The sequence below is a fragment of the Cnephaeus nilssonii genome, assembly GCF_951640355.1.
Source record: "Cnephaeus nilssonii genome assembly, chromosome: 4".
Taxonomy (NCBI): Eukaryota; Metazoa; Chordata; class Mammalia; order Chiroptera; family Vespertilionidae; genus Cnephaeus; species Cnephaeus nilssonii.
Window position 1 is genome coordinate 44,125,889 of NC_137075.1, and position 20,156 is coordinate 44,146,044.

Here is a 20,156-nt window from a genome sequence, read left to right on the forward strand (position 1 = left end):
GGGAGAGCCCTGGCTGCTCTGCACAGTGGTTAGAGCACTGGCTGTGCATCAAAGTGTTGTGGTTCGATTCCTACTCATCCTCCCTTGGGGCATTTGTGGGAGGCACCAATTGATGTGTCTCTTTTACACTGATGTTTCTTTCTCTTTCTTTTCTCTCTTTCTCTTCCTCTTCCTCTTCTTCCTCTTCCTCTTTCTCTCTCCCCACCCCCCGCCACTCCCTCCCTTCAACTCTCTCTAAAAATCAATGAGAAAAAATACCCTTGAATGAGGATTAACAACAACAACAAAAAAACGATAAAAAATTGGGACAAACAAATGGAAATTGGGATGGGCCCAAAGGTCATATTTTACTGACCTGTAAATTACAGCATCAAAAGAAAATTCAACATGCAAATGAAAGTTCAGTTCACGGATAGGTATAAAGTCAAAAGAGAGATAACAAAGATATAAATAGAACTTCATTGCCATCTATTGGTCAATGAAGGAAATACTGAAAACTTAATTTGATGGTAAATTTTAAGACTTAATTTCTAACTTCCTGATCGTTCAACTTGTACTGAACACCACAAACAACAACAACAAAGGTGGAAAAAAAGATGGACCCCAGTCAGGTGGCCTGGATGGTTGGAGTGTCAACCCGTGCACCAAAACATTGTGGTTCGATTCCGGGTCAGGGCATATACCTGGGTTGCAGGTTTGAACCCATCAGGGTGATAAGAGAGGCAAGTGATGAATGTTTCTCTCTCACATTGATGTTTCTCTCTCTCAAATCAATAAACATATCCTTGAGTGAGAATTTTTTTTAAAAAGATGGGGAGCTCCATATCCCACATGACAAATAACTACAGAAAATATTCAACTAATTGCCTTACTTGATCTCATCTTAGAACATTAAAAATTAGTCAGCCAAGTTAAAAGTTATACTCTTTTTAAAATATATATTTTTTTTAATTTCAGAGAGAAAGGGAGAGGGAGAGATAGAAAAATCAATGATGCCCTGGCCTGTTTGGCTCAGTGGATAGAGCATCGGCCTGGGGACTAAAGGGTCCCAGGTTCGATTCCCATCAAGGGCACATGCCTGGGTTGCAGGCTCTATCCCCAGTGTGGGGCGTGCGGGAGGCAGCCGGTCCATGATTCTATCTCATCATGGATGTTCCTCTCTCTCTCTCTCTCTCTCTCTTCCTTCCTCTCTGAAATCAATTTAAAAAAAAAAAAAGAAAAATCAATGATGCGAGAGAATCATTGATTGGCTGCCTCCTGCATGCTCCCCACTGGGGATCGAGCCCGCAACCTGGGCATGTGCCCTGGACGGGAATTGAACCTGGGACCATTTAGTCCACAGGCTGATGCTCTAGCCACTGAGCCAAACCGACTAGGGCAAAAGCTATACTCTTAATGTGCTATGTAAAGTTTCTAAATCTTCAAGATTTAGAATATGCACTGTGCACAGGGAAAGGAAATAGTGCACTTTATGATACTGTAGTGTAAAGTGGAAAATGTGATGTCTAATATAAAACTATTTAAAATTGGGGGGAAACAACAATGCGGTACCATCTCACACCTGTCAGAATGGCTATCATCAACAAATCAACAAACGACAAGTGTTGGCGAGGATGCGGAGAAAAAGGAACCCTCGTGCACTGCTGGTGGGAATGCAGACTGGTGCAAACACTGTGGAGAACAGTATGGAGTTTCCTCAAAAAACTGAAAATGGAACTCCCATTTGACCCAGTAATCCCACTCCTGGGAATACATCCGAAGAAACTAGAAACACCAATCAGAAAGGATATATGCACCCCTATGTTCATAGCAGCACAATTTACAATAGCTAAGATTTGGAAACAACCTAGGTGCCCGTCAGCAGATGACTGGATCAGAAAACTGTGGTACATCTACACAATGGAATACTATGCTGCCATAAAAAAGAAGGAATTCTCATCATTTGCAGCAACCTGGATGGAATTGGAGAACATTATGCTAAGTGAAATAAGCCAGTCAATGAGAGAAAAATACCACATGATCTCACTCATTTATGGATAATAAAGAACATTATAAACTGATGAACAAAAATATAGATACAGAGACAGTAAAGCATCAAACAGACTGTCAAATTATAGGGGGAAGGATAGGGAGAGGTGAGGGAGATAAGAGATCAACCGAAGGACTTGTATGCATGCATATAAGCATAACCAATGGACACAAAACTCTGGGGGGTGAGGGCATGTATGGGTGTGGGGTGGGGGGGACAATGGTAAGATATGTACACATATAATACCTTAATAAAAAAAAAAAGTGAAAAATAAATAAATAAATAAATAAAATAAAATAAAATAAAATTGGGGGGAAAGGTTTCTAAATCTATAATTCAGCCACAAATGTGGGACAGAGTCATAAAGGTGTCTTAAAGTAGAATATCCCAGACACATTCCTATTCCTTAACAAAACATATGACAGAAAAATACCTGCTTCCCATTTCCACTATACTAGAGGCCCAGTGCATGATTGAATCATGCACGTGTAGGGTCCCCTACACGCTTTTGCTTTTGATCACGGGGAGCTGGGTGCCTGTCCGCTAGTGCACCAGGCCTTTCAGAAGCCTCCAGCACAGCGGAGGCTTCTGAAAAGCCTGGTGTCTGAGCGGACAGGCATCCAGCTGCCATGCTTTCGCTTTTGATGGCGGGGAGCTGGGTGCCTGTCTGCTGGTGCACCAGGCCTTTCAGAAGCCTCCGGAGCGGCGGAGGCTTCTGAAAGGCCTGGTGCCTGAGCGGACAGGCACCCAGCTCCCCCACTTTTGATGGTCCATGGCCGCTGAGGGGGGCTACCCTGCTGTTGAGAGGCGCAGGGGGCAGGACTCCCGCCCCCTGCGCCTCTCAACGGTCGCTGAGGGGGGCTGCTGCGGACACCTGGCTACCTTGCCGTTGAGAGGCGCAGCTGGGTGTCCGCGGCAGGCCCCCTCAGTGGCTGCGGATCTGGCCGTTGAGAGGCACAGGGGGCGGGAGTCCCGCCCCCTGCGCCTCTCAACAGCAGTGTAGCCCCCCTCAGTGGCAGCGGATCCGTGCCTCTCAATGGCCGGATAGGCCACCCCGAGTCCCGCCCCCCAACCTCCCGCCGCCCAATCGTGGGCGTAGCGGAGTGATGGTAATTTACATGTTACTCTATTATTAGATAGGATTATGTGTACCCTTTAAATTGCACAGGACCAACAATTACTATGGAGACCCAAAATCAGAGCAATCATGTAAATATCCCCATACATAATCTCCATAAAATCCTCCTCACCATGCAACTTCATTATCATTATATCTTAGAGGAACAGAACACATACTTAACTTATTTTCCCCCTTTTACTTGCAAACAATAAAATAAATCCTACCCATTCTCTTATATTCCAACAACTTTCCATAATTAAACCCGTTTAAGTCTTGTTCATGTCTTACCTTGATGCAACATACTTCTGTATTGATCACTTCTTACCTCAATCTAAATTTTTATCCTCTGAATTAGTTAAAATCAAATTTCATATTATCAACGTTAGACATTACCATATCTATCTTAGTACTAATCTGGACTAAGACTAAAGATCTGGTCCTGGAGGATGAAGAAAATGGGTAATTTATGAATACACTAGAGGCCCGATGCACAAAATTCATGCAAGGGGCTCGGCCCCCACCGCCGCAGCTTTGTTCGGAAGGACATCCAATCTAATTAGCATATTACGCTTTTATTATTATAGATGGGGGAGGAATCACGACCATGCCATATATTACAGGACATGTGCCCTGATGATGATAAGCCAAAAATCTACATTAAACCAGCAAGGTAGATATTTTCTATTATGGAAGTTTGACCAAGAGCATCAATTCATTTGGACAATATAGCACATCACTCAAATTGGACTTTGGCTTTCTCACTTATGATGCACAAAGATTTATTGCTTCCATTGTAACTTTTATATGAAATGTATGCAAGTTATTTTTGGGGACAAAACAGTAAGAAATTAAAAACTATTATGAGCACTTTAATAAGCAAGGCAGCAAAAGAGTCAGAAAGTTTATTTTAAAGAGCAATATAATTTTTTGTTGAATGATTTTTACCTTGAATTTAGGAACAAATCTAGTAAACTCCTGATGCCAATTGTTAAGTGTAGAAGCAGGTGAAATTATTAAGAAAGGTCCCCAAATGTTCTCTCTCTGAAACAGAAAAACTGGGTTAGCAAACTGCAGGAAAACTGAAGATATTTAATTCAAAATTATAATTAACTACAAGAGCTGTTTAAGAATAGAAAGTACATTGTAACAAGAGAAATGGTGTTTATCCCAACATATCGGCACACTCAATAATATTCTACGTTAATAATAACACAGGAAGGAAGTTGCTCATACACACCTTGAGAAAAAAATAGCAAGCAATTACTGCCCTCCCCATCCACCTCTTATAGGTCCCAAGTTACATCATTCACAAAGCACTTAGAACATACTGACTTTGTGTTGCTTTCCCCTGTACTAGATTATCATATAATTTTACTATTATCTAAAGCTTTTGCTTTTTTCAAAATGCTTTTACACATATTTTCTCATTTAATTTTTAAGAAGAAGTTTGCAGAAGTGGAAACAACCTTAGAGAGTTAAAGTGAAGTCAGGTCAAAGAGGTTACATGAATTGTACAAGTTTACACAGCCAGTAAGTGTAGAGTTGAGATGTGAACTCAGGTCCTCTGATCTAACCATACATTGTCTTTGCCACCACACTGGTGGTTCTCAACTGAGGGTGGAGGTGGTGGGGGAGCTTGCCAAACCATACATGCTCAAAAATTGTCCTCGTCTTCTTGGAAATCAAAATGTTTCAGTACATTATGTTATGCTGTAAAGGCTTTGAAGGCAAGGAGCAAATGCTACTGACTTGGTATGCTATAGAGCCTAACATAGTGCTTGATAATGGCTGATTCTCAATAGAAAATGACCCTAGGATCTAGAGAGAGAAAAATAGAAAGATAGCATCTACCCACCTCAGCCAGATGGGCAAGGAGGGCAATGCTCTGTACTGTTTTACCAAGGCCCATTTCATCTGCAAGAATGCCATTGATACCCTGGAAAAAAACACACATGGTTAACACCTCTCACATTCCATCATACACGGTTCAACCTACTGCCAAAAAGAACTGACCAAAATGTTAAACTTGTTCAAACAAATGTGACTAGAGATTCCAAGCTTCAGCACTTTATCCAATGCTGTAATGATTCATTTGCCAGCTCCACAGCTACAACTGTGAATCACGAAGCCAGTTTTTTAGCTAATCTAATCCAGGCACAGAAGCAAGCAACCACTTACCAAGACCACCTAAGACAAACTATACATATAATACAAATATTATCCAATAAAATCTCCATGTTAAAAATAGACATCTTTTTTACTCTTGCCAAAGGATAAAGCTTTTTAAAAGGAATGAAATCTAAAACATTATCTTGTGCTTATTTCACAATATATTGAACCAATGACTTTAGGAAAACAGGTAACAAGTAAAGATAATGGGTATAACATAATTCTAAAATTTACCTGTTCATAGAGATTTGCTAACCAATTCATGCCTTTCAGTTGATAACCTTTTAATTTGCCATTAAAAATTGTGGGCTGTGGAATATCCTCACCAGCCCGGATAGATGGATTTGCCAGGCTGTAACTCTCCCCAAACCCACTGCCAGACTTGTTTGCTGCCCGTAGGGCAGCTGCTCGACTTTCTTTTGCATCTTCATCAAATGACCTTGTCTGGAAAATAAAAATTTATTAGAAGAAAAATGTAACATCTCTTGGGCTAACTGGAACAAAATGACTGATAATATAATATGTTATAAAATAATATATCATATTATATGTAAAGCATAATACATTAAAGTAGATTACTAATATTTTTAAATCAATTTAACAATTATATTAAAAATATGCTCTTAATGGACAGACACTAAGCCTTATATATGATTACTTGCTTCATCAAGAAATTTATTGAAGTTTTAATATATACATATTTTTAATTATATTTATTGATTTTAGAGAGAGAGAGAGGGAGAGAAAAAAACATTCATTTGTTGTTCCGCTTATTTATACATTCTTTGGTTGCTTCTTTTTATGTGCCCTGACAAGAGATTGAACACCCAACCTTGGCATACTGGAACTACACTTTAACCAACTGACTTACCTGACCAGGGTCTAGAAATTTATTAAAGTTTTTAAAAAATATTTTTATTGATTTGAGAGGAAGGGAGATATAGAAACATCAATGATGAGAATCACTGATCGGCTGCCTCCTGTACTCCCCTTACTGGGGAGCAAGCCATGTGCCCTGGCTGGGAATTGAACCATGTCCTCCTGGTTCATAGGTAGACACTCAACCACCGAACCACACCGGATGGGCTTATTAAAGTTTTGATATAAAATTTGGTTGGTTGGGATTAATGGAAAGTAGGTCAAGTTTATGTCTACCCTTGGCTTGTACCCACCCTACTAAAGTTACATATGGGTTCCTAGGCAGTCTATTCAACTGTTTATTTAATTCAATCCAACTGGAGTTTCTTCCTGACTTCATTAAATATCACTATATCATGAATAAGCAAATTATTACTGAAGTGAATGAAGGTACTAACTTATCAGTTTTCTTAAGGCATAATATAGCTCTCTTAACAAGCAGAAGTGTGGTCTTTTCTAATGCATTTCCAATGTGTTTCCCATGATTTCTCAAGAGAACAAAAAATAGGAAACTTCCTAACTTCAATCAACACACTCCTGAAGCTTAAAATATGAAGGCTCATTTTCCACCTTTCCTCAGTCACCTGTAGATACACACATTTGCCAATGTTTTTCATATAAAATATAATTAAGACTAAAAGAAGACCACCTAAGTAGAAGGTTGTGGGTTATTCCCAGGGCCCATTATAGTTTATCTTTTCATTTTTAAGACTCACCCGAGCTTGATGAATTTGGTAAGCATTTTCAGCATTCTTCAGGGCCTGGGCTTTGAAATGGTTACTATCTGAAAAGGAAAACTTATAGATTATCTACCTCATTAATTGATCTCATTCAAAGATGCAATGCACATCAACATGTTTGGATCCGTGACTCCCCCATTCTACTTATCCCTAGATTCATAGAGGATGAGGAAGCATAAAGGCTCAAATTAAGTATCTGACAGAGGTAAGGAAGTTACAATGGAGGCAGAGGGCTGCCATGGTCTCCCATAACCAAAGCCAGCACACAAAAATCACCAGGAGCCCTGGCTGGGTGACTCATTTAGTTGGAGTGTTGTCCTGTACACAAAAAGGTTGTAGGTTTGATTCCAGTCAGGGTACGTACCTAGGTTGCGGGTTTGATCTCCAGTTGGGGTGTGTGCTAAAGGCAACAGATTGATGATTTTCTCTCTCACATCGATGTTTCTCTCTCCCTCTCTCCCCCTCTTCCTCTCTCTAAAATCAGTAAATACATATCCTCAGGTGAGGATTTTTTTTTTTTTTTTTTTGCCAGGAGATTGAGCACATCTCCTAATTCTGGGTTTCTTGCACGAAGCAATGTCAAAGCCAATAAAACAAGACAAGGATTCAAAATTGTGATATATTTATGCCAGGTGAAATTATTCCAAAAGAAGAAATACAGACACGTGTAACGCCCCCCAAGATACTCTGAAGCACCCCCATCTCTCTTTTACTCTTAGCGCAACATGATTTTGATCACTATTCTCTGTAAAATTCCTCTCTCACTCCATCCCTATGCCTCCCTCCCTGTGTTCACAAAAATACTAAAACTGAACAGTCTCTTTCTCATGCCTGACTTGCATCACCAACAACCTTGTTATGTGAGAGATGATGTTCTCTTCTGAGACATGTTCACTGAATTCTTCCAATTTAATACCTTTTATTTCTACTAATGTATAAGAGCATATAAAAATTCCCAAACTTATAAGATCATATAACCTGACCCTTTCCTTTTCAAATTCTCGAATAAAAGTTTATATTCTTGTTTTATAGAAACACTCACATTTTCCTATGCTGGTATAATAAATTCCCCTTTACTGATCAATATTACCTATCAGTTAAGACAAAACTTGCAAGAATTAATCATGTGTATAACCTTAGATATGAAAAAATGGAGGGTATCTGCTTCCTATAACTTTTGATCTGGGACTCACCATAATCTTCCTGTGTGATGTTAACTACCACCCCTCCACCAATGTCAATTTGTCTCTGGGTAGAACTGTCTTCCAGTTTCCTTAGGATTTCCTCCTGGATCCCATCATGACCCATGTCTCGTTTGCGACTCATAAAATGGGCATACAACTCTGTCTGGGTGATTAGGAAGTTCAGTTTTCGCTGTTGCCTCTTGGCCTAAACAGGAAAAACATTGAAGTGAAAAGAGTCACACCATTAATCACAAACAAAGAGATAGTCAACAGAATTCACCAAACCTAAATATGCTTTAGAATGTAATTCCTTTACAAATTCTTTGTCATTAGAAAGGTGAAAACTGCTAATGAACTATTTTTATAATAACCAAGTCCTGGTACTAAACACAAATAATAACCTTCATTTATAGTCTAATAATAATCTATATTTTGCTCTCCTTTATAATATGAAATCTTTCTCCATTTGGCTTCTGTCTAAAATGTTTATTTCTACCCTAGCCAATTTGGCTCAGTGGATAGAGTGCCTGCCTGCAGATTGAAGGGTCCCGTGTTCAATTCCAGTCAAGGGCACATGCCTGGTTGCAATCTCGATCCCCAGTAAGGGGTGTGCAGGAGGCAGCCAATCAATGATTGTCTCACATCATTGATGTTTCTATCTCTCTCTCCCTCTCCCTTCCTATCTGAAATCAATAAAAATATATTTATAAATAAATAAATAAATAAATAAATAAATAAATAAATAAAATGTTTATTTCTGCCCAGCCAGTGTGGCTCAGTTGGTTGAGCATCGGCCAATGAACCAGGAAGTCACATGTCCAGGTTGTGGGCTCAATCCCCGATAGGAGGCATGTAGAAGGCAGCCACTCAATGTTTCTATTTCTTTCTCCCTCTCCCTTCCTCTCTGAAATCAATAAAAACATATTTAAAAATAAATAAATACATAAAATAAAATGCTTATTTCTTTACTATATTACTTTTTTATAGTAGCACTGACACAGCAACTAAATTCAAACTACATATTTTATTTCATAACCTGGGTGGTAAATACATTTGTATAGCTTCATTATATTACAAAAATGTAAACATGTCAAAAACTCTTCTTTATCTATCACCAAAAGTCAAAGTAAGTGCTAGGAGCTATAAATTATTCTTGAAGTCAATGCAGAAGGTATCTGAGAAGAATAAGCCAATGAAAGGAAGAAAATGCTCTCCAAAACAAATACAGTTTATGTGTGATAATGATAGTTACAAAATATGGTTATAAACCAAATACATGCTCACAAACACATACTTTTTTTTTTTAATTGTAAAAAGCTAATTCAAAGTGCCTCTGAAATAACCTGGTAAGGAAAATAATCATTGTGTCAATAAATAAAGTCATTCATCAAACTAAACAGTAAAATGAGCAAACAAATACCATAAAGATGGAATAACATGAAATATAGCACACGCAATAAAAACAAAACTAAAGAAATTTTTCATTAACTATTTTATAATAAAATCCCTACGAATTGTATGTGACTCATCCTTAGATCTACTTTCCCCAAAGAAAAACAGCAATAATAATATATGGAACAAGGCCAAGAAAGACCCAAGTCCCAAAGTAAGCCACATAAAACTATTCTTTTTTTTTAAGGGTTTTATAGCATTTGAGCCAGATTCATATTAGAAGAAAATCTGAGAGTTTGAGAAAACACTGAGCTTATTTTTCATAACAAATATAAATGCTCATGATCCAAAGCTAAAGTACAGTCAAGAAAACCTTTCTAAAACTAAAACAAAAAAGAGTGATGTCCGGGCCCCTAGCTGGTTTGGCTCAGTGGATAAAGCGTCGGCCTGTGGATTGAAGGATCCCAGGTTCGATTCTGGTCAAGGGCACATTCCAGGGTTGGAGGCTCGATCCCCAGTGTGGGGTGTGCAGGAGGCAGCCGATCAATGATTCTCTCTCATCATTGATGTTTCTATCTCTCTCCCTCTCCCTTCCTCTCTCTGAAATCAATAAAAAAAATATTTAAAAAAAAGAGTAATGTCACCTTAAAGAATGCAACTACTAATGTTTAAATAAACAATGTAAATAAAAGGAACAATAAATATCCATCAAAAATAGTTTTATTTCAAAAGTTCAAAGAAAAAGACACACAAGTCAACATAACTGTAGATGAAACTGTCATCAGTTAGCTATCAACATAATTATAATTGGGACCATGTCTCACAAACCTAGATCATAATAAGCCAAGTCACTTATAAAACTTTAAGATCTGTAACTAACTCTTAAATGCCTCTAAACTCAGTAAGTATTCCCAATAGCATCAAATGCTTACTAATTCAATAATACTGTATGTTCATCTTGCAAGCAAAGATAAAAGTTACCCAGGGGACTTAAGTGAACTGAGCAAAATCCATATTCATTCTCAAAGGCATGATAAAGGAGGGAAGATCAAAAGCTCAAGACAGGTTCCACAGCTCTGCTTGGCTAGAATACTACCTATACTAAAAGAAAACATCCAATCCTTTGAATCCCTTCTTTCTCAGACCTCAACTTTCCTTCCGTTCATCCCAACTGGTTTCCCAAAGGGAACACAGTAACTTTGTCCTCTTATTCTCCCCTCTTGCTTCCCTAAACAACATACTCAACCTACCTCAGACTTAGCAAGAGTACTAGCTGCAGTTTAAAACAGCAAAGTAGGTTAGGGGGTGGGTCTCAGAAAACTGGGCTAGTTGTCCATTGTCCCTATCTGGCCCTAAATTTGGCAAAACAGCCCTGATCTTCTAACAAATCAAAACTGCAGCCAGCACCTGGAACCAAGCCAAGATAAGCTGTAAGCTAATTCCTTTTACTTTCTTTCATTTTTCTTCTCCTCTCTCTCTCTCTCTTTCTCTCTCTCTCTCTTTTTTTTTTTTTTGGTCCTAGAGAAATATACAACGAAACAGGCTGCAAAGAATAGAAGAAAATGACATGAAAGAGAGGTAAAGGCCAGGGAGAGGGCCTTATTGAAAGAATACGAATATAATTGGTTTTCTGGACTAAAATCACCATCCTCAAAACATTTTTACACAACTTCATTCATTAGATTTATAAATTCTGAAGTGCAAACAATCTCTTAATATGGCTGCAGCAATTAGGATTTTCAAAATATTATGCTACTGTCCTACCTCCCGCATTTCCTCATCCAACTTCCGTTGCTCTAAGGCTTCCTTTTCAGCCCGCTTACGGTGTTCCTTCTCCACCTTCTCGTACTTCTTCCAGTACAGAAGCATCTCCTTGGTAAGGCGGCGGGCACGAGGCAAGGTCTCCTTACAGTTCTTCTGGGCCTGCAAGGCGGCTCGACGTACCTCCTTCATGCACTGGTGGGCAAGCTGCAAATAACAACATTACCACAATGGCGGACCCAACACCAATGCCAGTGCTCCCTGGGCTCCAAACCCTAGCATTCCTCATTCTATTCAGTGCACACAGTCCTCCTACGGACACTTCTCTTTCTGCCCCAAACTGATTAACATCCCTGTACTATACTATGATCCAGTTTTAGACCCTGGGGTAGTATCAGGGATGAGAAATCTATGTAATAAAAGCCTAAGCAACCTTTATGGCAGAACAACCAGAACAACCAGTCGCTATGATGCGCACTGATCACCAGGAGGCAGACACTCAACACAGGAGCTGCCCCCTGGTGGTCAGTGTGCTCCCACAAGGGGAGCGCTGCTCAGCCAGAAGCCAGGCTCACGGCTGGCAAGCGCAGCAGCAGTGGCGGGAGCCTCGCCTGCCTCCACGACAGCACTAAGGAGCAGTGAGCCGAGAGATAAGGAGCCAGCAGGCAGTGGTAAGGAGCGAGGGGTCCTGGACTGTGAGAGGGCGCAAGCCTGACTGAGGGAACCCCCCCACACCCTGAGTGCACGAATTTCGTGCACTGGGTCTCTAGTCTGTAGATAAAATGCCTTAGAAAATTAAAAAGAAAAAGTATAATGATCTGAGATGTGCTAGGAAGTTACAAAGTGTTATCACACAAAATAATTAAACCTATCAATGCTTATTATATGCTAAGCACCAATCTAAGTCTAATATACATTAAGCTAATTATTCTTCACAAAACCCCTATGAAGTTGGTATTATCATCATCCTCATTTAATAGATGAGGAAACTGAGGATGAGTGATGAACTAGCTCAGGGAAATACAACTAGGACCATTACCTCACCTAATCCTCACAGCTCTCAAAGGAAGCTGGGTTACTCCCCTCAAAGGGAAGGTATTAATATAATCATTGCTTAGTTGAACACAGGAAGATTCCATGGTCTGCCCAAGGAAGTAAGTATAGGCTAAGTAAGATCTTACCAAAAAAGGTTCAAATACCAGAAATGTGAGGGAGAAAATGTTACTTATAAAATCGATTGAGAACATTTAGAAGAAACTCTCTTAGGTACTGTCAGATTCGTTATCAATAGGTCACAAGAGACAAAAGTAGCAATTATGTATCCAGACAAGAGCAGGAATTATGTATCCAAAGAACAAGAGCACATTCCAGCAAAACATAAAATGGAAAATAGAAAGCTACAATTTTACCTTTCGGCTATTGGTGAGAAACAGGTTACGAGCTGAAGCTTTCTGCTTGTTGGCCTAAAATATTTAAAAAACAATTATTTCATTTAGGATTCCTTTTTGAAAAGATATTATATACAGATATTGTCTTTTATCCAACTTGAGGTTTAAAAATAAAGCATCATCCTGGCCAGTTTGGCTTAGTGGTTAGTGTCAGACTGAATGGTCCCGGGTTCAATTCTGGTGAAGGGCATGTACCTCAGTTGCAGTTCAATCTGAGGTCCCAGTAGGCAACCAAAAAGAAAAGCATCGAGTGAAGCATATTCAAATATATTACTGACTCAAGAACCACATATAAACCTACTAAATTAGCATTAAAAATAATAAGCTAATGCTGTCACTGCCTTAAGAGTCTTCTGTATACTTTTGGAAAGAATTTAAGTTATATTTAAGGCTAGAAGTGGACTAGGAAAATGTAACAACATATCCTAATTCTAATATCACCCTGATTAAAATACACTGCTTTCCTAGGCTGATCTGCAAAGAAGCTGAGTTACAGGGCACTCAGATACAGAAATTGTTAGAAGAAAGATAAACTAGTCCCCCAGTTTGTGATTCTAGCTCCACCCCCAGCCAGGGCAAACATGCTGCCACTATTACTCAGTTTCTGCCACCACTTAAGCATCATTTTCTACAACAACAAAAATTCTGAGGCAGACCTAACAGAAGATGACTCAGCAACCTCGAGCTCCTTATTATGTCTTCCACTACAGTTTAAAGAAACCGAATTTCCCATGATGGCTCATTTGTCATAGGAGAAGATACAGAAGAGGCAGAGGTGAGTGGCTCTCTGACTATTAAAAAGCACTCCCTAATTTTGAAGAAACAATGGATTGAAAATTATAGAGGGGCCCTAGCTGGTTTGACTCAGTGGATAGAGCGTTGGCCTGTGGACCAAAGAGTTCCAGGTTTGATTCCGGGTTAAGGGCACGATTCCGGTCAAGGGCACGTACCTCTGTTGCAGGGTCCTACCGGGCCCAGGCCCTGGTCAGAGCACATGCAGGAGACAACCAATAGATTTGTTTCTCTCACATCGATATTTCTCTGTCTTTCCCTCTCTCTTTCACTCTCTCTAAAAATCAATGGAAAATATTCTCGGGTGAGGATTAGCAACAACAAAAACAAAGTTACAGAGGGCATGAAAGCTGTTTCTATAATATTCCCAAATCAGACTGTCTGCTTAAGGAGTTTTTAAGGCATTTTACCAAAACTTCCTCTTACTGATTCTTCTTTTCTTTCCTTTTGTTAATCCTCATCAGAGGATATTTTTCCATTGATTTTTTTTTTAGAAAGAGTGGAAGGGAAGGGGAGAGAGAAAGAAATATCAATGTGTCTGAGAGAGACACATTGATCGCATGTGCCCCGACCAGAGCCAGGGATAGAGCTTGCAACTAAGGTACGTGTCCTTGACTGGAATCGAACCCAGGATCCTTCAGTTTGCAGGCAGACATTCTATCCACTGAGCCAAACCAGCTAGGACTCTCCTACTAATTCTTCATCAGTTTTTAAAGAATCTCAAATACTTCCACTGAATTCCTTATCATAGGAAAGACATCATCTGAAGCCTCATCACCAGATACCTAAAGCATGTTTCCTCATAACTTTTCCCATAAGAATGCTCATACGTAAACTCTCTCTCTGGATATTCTTATAAATTTCTAGACAGAAAAACCATACCAAGGGATTAAAGCTAATAACACTAATATTGGTTCAGGTGTGTCATGTGCCTCCTGATGTGATATACAAAGAACACATCTCTTCCCTAGTAATCCTGCCAAAAATGTAAAACCCAAGCCTAATCATGAGGTAACATCATACGAACCCAAATTCAAAAACATTCTACAAAATACCTGGCCTGTACTCCTCAGAATAATAATGTCATGAAAGATGAAGGCTGCAAAATTGTTTCAGATTCAAGGACATGAGAGACATGAAAACTAAATGCAACATGTAGTTCTAGATTGGATCCTGGAATGAATCAGTAAAGGAAAAAAAAAACACTGTAGAGGACATTATTGAAACAACTGATAAAATTTGAATTATGGTCTGTGGATCAGATAATTTTTATAATTGCATTGTGGTTATATATGACAAGATGTCCTTTTTCTTAGGAAGTTCACACTGAATTATTAGGAGTAAGTTTAGCACAAAGTCTCAAACCTTCAAAATGGCTAAGAAAAAGTATACATTTAGGTAAAAAAGCAAATGAGACAAACAACTGCTAAATATGAGTAAAAGATACTTGGCAGTTCCTTTCATTATTCTTGCCATATATTTTTTAAAACTGTTTTGAACAAATTTTAGACTCACCGTAAAACTTGCAAAAAATAATATAGTTCCCTTACACACCTCCCCCTGCTTTTCCTAATTTTAGCATCTTATATAACCATAGTATAATTAGTAAGAAAATAATTTAACACTGATAAAATATTAACTAAACCATTGGTTTTATTTGAATGTCAACAATTTTCTCACTAATATCCTTTTACTGTTACAGAATCCTAAATAGGATCCTAGATTGCATTTAGTTGCTTTTCTTCTTAGTCTCTTCCTGTATTTAACATTTCCTATGTCTATCTTTCTCTTGTGTCCTTGACACTTCTGAAAAACACCAGTTATTCTTTTAAACATGCCAAAATTTGTGGTTCTCTCATGGTTGAAATGGCATGCATTTTGGCAGAATTCCATAGAAATAATGTGTTACTCTCAGTGCATCACATCAAGGAGTTCACGATGTCAAAATTTTTATTAGTAGTGATGTTTACTTGGATCATTTGGTTAAATGATGCATTTGGTTAAGGTGCATTCTGCTAGTTTTCACCACTATAGTTACTATCTTTCGCTTTGTACTAAAATATGTATGCTGAGGCAGGTGCTTTGAATTTATGCAAGTTGTTTCTCCTCTAACTTTTGACCTCTAAATTTTTTTAAAAAATTTTTTTATTGATTTCGAAGAGAGAAAGGGAGAAAGAGAGATAGAAACAACGATGATGAAAGAGATTCATTAATCAACTGCCTCCTGAATGCCCCCTACTGGGGACCTAGCCCGCAACCTGGACATGTGCCCTGGCCGGGAATCAAACTGTGACCTCCTGGTTCATAGGTCGACACTCAACACTGAGCGACACTGGCCGGGATGCCCTCTAATTTTAGCATTCATCAATGGTTCCAATCTACAATAATTATTACTGTAGTGTTTGTGTAATGGTTCTCTATTTCCTTCCTTCCTTCTATACTTATTTATTGGAATTCTACTCCTAAGGAAGAGTTGTTCCTTCCACCTTACCTTTTTGTTTATTCGTGTTTTTTTTTACAACAGTATGAATTCATAAATATTTCTTTATTCTAGGAGTTAAAATTCAGAATTATTATTATACTAGGATCCCAGCGTGCGAAATCGCACGGCCCGCCCACCTACCCACCGCCCTGCCTTGACACCTGAACCTCTCCACGCAGAGCTCCAGCGCGGCCGTCCCCGCCCCCCCCCCCCCCCCCCCACACACACACACACACACCCCTCTTGCCTTCTCTGGCTGCTTCAAGCCCTGCCCTCAGTCCCTCGAGTCGCCTGGGGCTGGTCCCGCCTTCTCTGGCACCTCCCCACTTCTGCCCCATCTCTGTCTCCGGAGCAACGCGGCAGCTCCGCCCTGTCATGGCGCTGGAGGAGAACATGGAAACCTCCCGCCTGCTACGCTGTGCTCCTTCCCCAGTCAACTGAGCGGCGGGGCGCTCTGAGTGCGAGCGGTGGGTGGTGAAGGGCTGGTGATGGGGGCTCTACGGGCTCTCACCCCTGCCCTCCCGGGCATAGGCCTCCTCCGGGTGCCTCCCCGCTTCCACCCTGTCTCCGGGAGCAACACCCCACCGCACACGCGCAGGCAGCCTCCTCCTTAGCGGTAGTGACTATGACACCATTAGGACTAATTAGCATATTACCTCTTTTTAAATATATAGATATTTTGTTGCTCAAATTACTCTAACTTTGGCCATCTCCTTCAGGTTGGTTGCTATGTTCTTCTGACAAGCCTCCCCCCACCCTACCCATGCCCAATCCTCCAACTTTTTTCAATTACTTCCCTCTTTTCTGATACCACGAGATGTTTAAGGCTCACCTTATATTTCCTCTGGCAAGTTCTGGAATAAACTACTCCTCTAGGAACTAGAAGCCCTAGTTCCTTTTATTAGAGAATAAAAGGTGTTTAGAAATCAAGGTCTGAGTGCTAATATACTCACTGTTACTGGAGTGTCACTGCTACTAGGCCCTCTCAACAAACAGAGGTAGGGAAAAAATGCATACTAATCCATGCATATACAGCCAAATATATTTCTAAATGTATCTATAGGTATATATGAAAAAACATGAATTTATACTGATATCTCTGATTCGAATCAAACTTAATAAGCTTCATTTTAGCTCCCCCCCCTTTTCCTTACTTACTTCATTTTTCAACAGTGATAAACTGGCTCTCATCTACAATGTATGTATTTGTTCAATCCTAATCCTATAAAGAGCTAATATGCAAATGCCATCAGGCCATAATGGTTCAGACACTAAACACTGGGGAGAGAGGAATGGGGACCAACCAGGCACAAATGAGCTCACGAGAGAGGAATGGGGACCAGCCAGGCTGTGGCCCGGGAGAGGGACAAGCCGCCTGCCCCATGGTCCCGGCCACCAGCAGTTGGGGCTGCGGCCCGGGAGAGGGACAAGCTGCCCACGCCGTGGTCCTGGGCACCAGTGGCTATGTCTGTGGCCCAGGAGAGAACAAGCCACCCACTCCATGGTCCCGGGCGCAGCCACCTGCCCATGGTCCCCTGCGGCTGTGGCCGGCCCGGGCGAAACCAGCCTGCGTCCCAGGTGCCTGCAACTGGCCAGAGGAGGGAATCCTGGGTCGCAGGTACGGGGCGAGGCAGAGACGGTTAGGGGTGATCAGGCAGGCAGGCAGAAGTGGTTAGGGGCGATCAGGCAGGCAGAGGTGGTTAGAGGCGATCAGGCAGGCAGAGGTGGTTAGGGGCGATCAGGCAGGCAGAGGTGGTTAGGGGCGATCAGGCAAGCAGAGGTGGTTAGGAGCGATCAGGGAGGCAAGCGGTTAGGAGCCAGCGGTCCCAGATTGTGAGGTAGTCGGACATCCCCAGAGGGGTCCTGGATTGTAGAGGCTGCAGGCCAGGCTGAGGAGACCCCCCTGAACCCTCCCCCACCTGTGCACGAATTTCGTGCACCAGGCTTCTAATATATACATAAAGTAGTTTTAAAAGTGCCAACTCATTTTCCTGAGAAACACTTTTACTTTGTCAATTATGGCATTTAGGTATTGCTCTTTTGGTCTTTAGCTTTACATATTCAGTCAAAATACTGTTCTCCTGTTACTATGTGAGTTTTTAAATTCCCCACTTGCTGCAACTTAAGCATAGTACTCATCCTATATAATAAAAGGCTAATATGCAAATCGACTGAACGGCAGAACAACTGGTCACTATGATGCACTGACCACCAGGGGGCAGATGCTCAACACAGGAGCTGCCCCCTGGTGGTCAGTGCGCTCCCACAGGGGGAGTGCCTCTCAGCCAGAAGCCGGGCTCATGGCTGGCGAGCACAGCGGTGGTGGCAGGAGCCTCTCCTGCCTCTGCGGCAGCACTAAGCCATCGGTCGGACCATCCCGAGGGCTCCCTGGCTGTGAGAGGGTCCAGGCCGGACTGAGGGACCACCCCCCCGCCACCCCCCCTCACCACACCCCCACCCCATGCATGATTTTCATGCACCGGGCCTACAGTTTCTAATACAATGAAGTTCATTTGTTCCTTATTATTCCTTTTACCTACATATACATCCTTCTCCACCTACATTCTGCACAAATGAGTAGATATTTGTGCGTTTTCCGTGTTCCCTTTTTCTTATATGAAAGGTAAATGCTCTAAATGCTTGTTTGTGTTTTGCTTTTTTTCACTTAATAGTATGTCCTAGAAATTGTTCATATCAGTTCAGAAAAGTCGTCCTCATTCCTTTCATTTAACAGCAGCATAATAATCCACTGTGTAGATCTACCAGTGTTTAATTCAAGCCCCACATATGGACATTTAGGTTGTTTCTTTACTATGCAATTACAAATAATGCTGCAACAAATAACCTTGCTTACAAGTTTTTGCACTGTTGAAAGTTTAGCTTCAGGATAGATTCCTAAAAAATGGAAGCACTGGTTTAAAAGATAAGTGCATATGTAGATAGTAAAATACTGCTAACTTTACCTCCAGAACAGTTTTCTCTAATTTGCATTCCTAGCAGCCATGTATGAGTGCCTATTTCCCCACAGCCTCCTTAACAGAATGTGTCATATTTTTAAGTTTTTGCCTGTGTGATAGGTGTCATTTTAATTTGTATTACTCCAATTATGAGAGACTTATTGAACATTTTTACTATGTTTGAGGGCCATTTTTAAAAAAATGTTTTTACTGATTTTCAGAGAGAGTAAAGAAGAGGGAGGGAGAAAGAAAGAGAGAGAGATTAATTAGTTGCTTCTCATATGCACCCCCCTACTGGGAATTGAGCCTGCAATCTGGGCATGTACCCTGACCAGGAATCAAAACCATGACCTTGTTGTGTAGGACGACAATCAACCAACTAAGCCACAGCAGCCAGCTTAAGGCCATTTCTATATCTTTCTTTGTGAATTGTCTATTCATGTAATTTTCCCATTTGTCTACTAAATTTGTGGCCCTTTGTCCCTCAAATTTTAATAGCTATTCATTGTTAGCAATAATTGCCTTTTGACCATGGTATACAATGTAAATAATCTCTACGTTTGCCAATTGTCTTTTGTCATGCAAAAATTTATTCTATGTAGTTAAATTTACCAATATTTTCTTTTATTGCTTCTGAATACTAAGCCACAATTAGAAACTCTTTTCCTACACAAAGGTTAAATAGGAATGCAATCATTTTCTTCTAGTATTTGGATGGTTTCATTGTATTACATTGAGATCCCTAATGCCTTTGGAGTACATGTGTGAGACACAGATCTAATTTTATTCTTTTCCAAATGGCTACCCCATTGTCCCAGCACTACTTTTTTTTTTCTTTTATTTAGTTTATTGGGGTGATATTTGTTAACAAAATTATACGGGTTTCAGGTGCACAATTCTATAAGACATCATCTGTACACTATAGTGTGTTCTCCACCCCAAGTCAAGTCTCCTTCTATCACCATCTATCTCCCTATACTTTCCTCCACTTCCCTGTCCACCTTCTACAGCACCACTTATTAAAAGACTAAAAAGAATGCTTATACATGTGTCTCTTGAATCATTCACATTTTCCTTCTAATGCCTGTATTATTCAGTAACAGCCAAATGTTTATAAATTCTCTAACGAACATCTCCACCATTTTATTTTAATTTCCTCTATTA

At 40.4% G+C, this 20,156-nt stretch overlaps 1 protein-coding gene across 1 annotated transcript in view; it reads right to left on the reverse strand.

The window, feature by feature from the left end:
- Positions 1–20,156, reverse strand: part of INO80 (INO80 complex ATPase subunit) — a 171,031-nt gene that overhangs the window by 98,638 nt on the left and 52,237 nt on the right. Inside the window, exons 8-14 of the mRNA XM_079768167.1 lie at positions 12,723–12,776; positions 11,317–11,520; positions 8,170–8,365; positions 6,953–7,020; positions 5,553–5,762; positions 5,005–5,085; positions 4,095–4,190 (exon numbers count right to left, since the gene is read on the reverse strand). Coding sequence (XP_079624293.1) covers positions 4,095–4,190; positions 5,005–5,085; positions 5,553–5,762; positions 6,953–7,020; positions 8,170–8,365; positions 11,317–11,520; positions 12,723–12,776 — 909 coding nt within the window. The remainder of the gene's footprint in view (positions 1–4,094; positions 4,191–5,004; positions 5,086–5,552; positions 5,763–6,952; positions 7,021–8,169; positions 8,366–11,316; positions 11,521–12,722; positions 12,777–20,156) is intronic.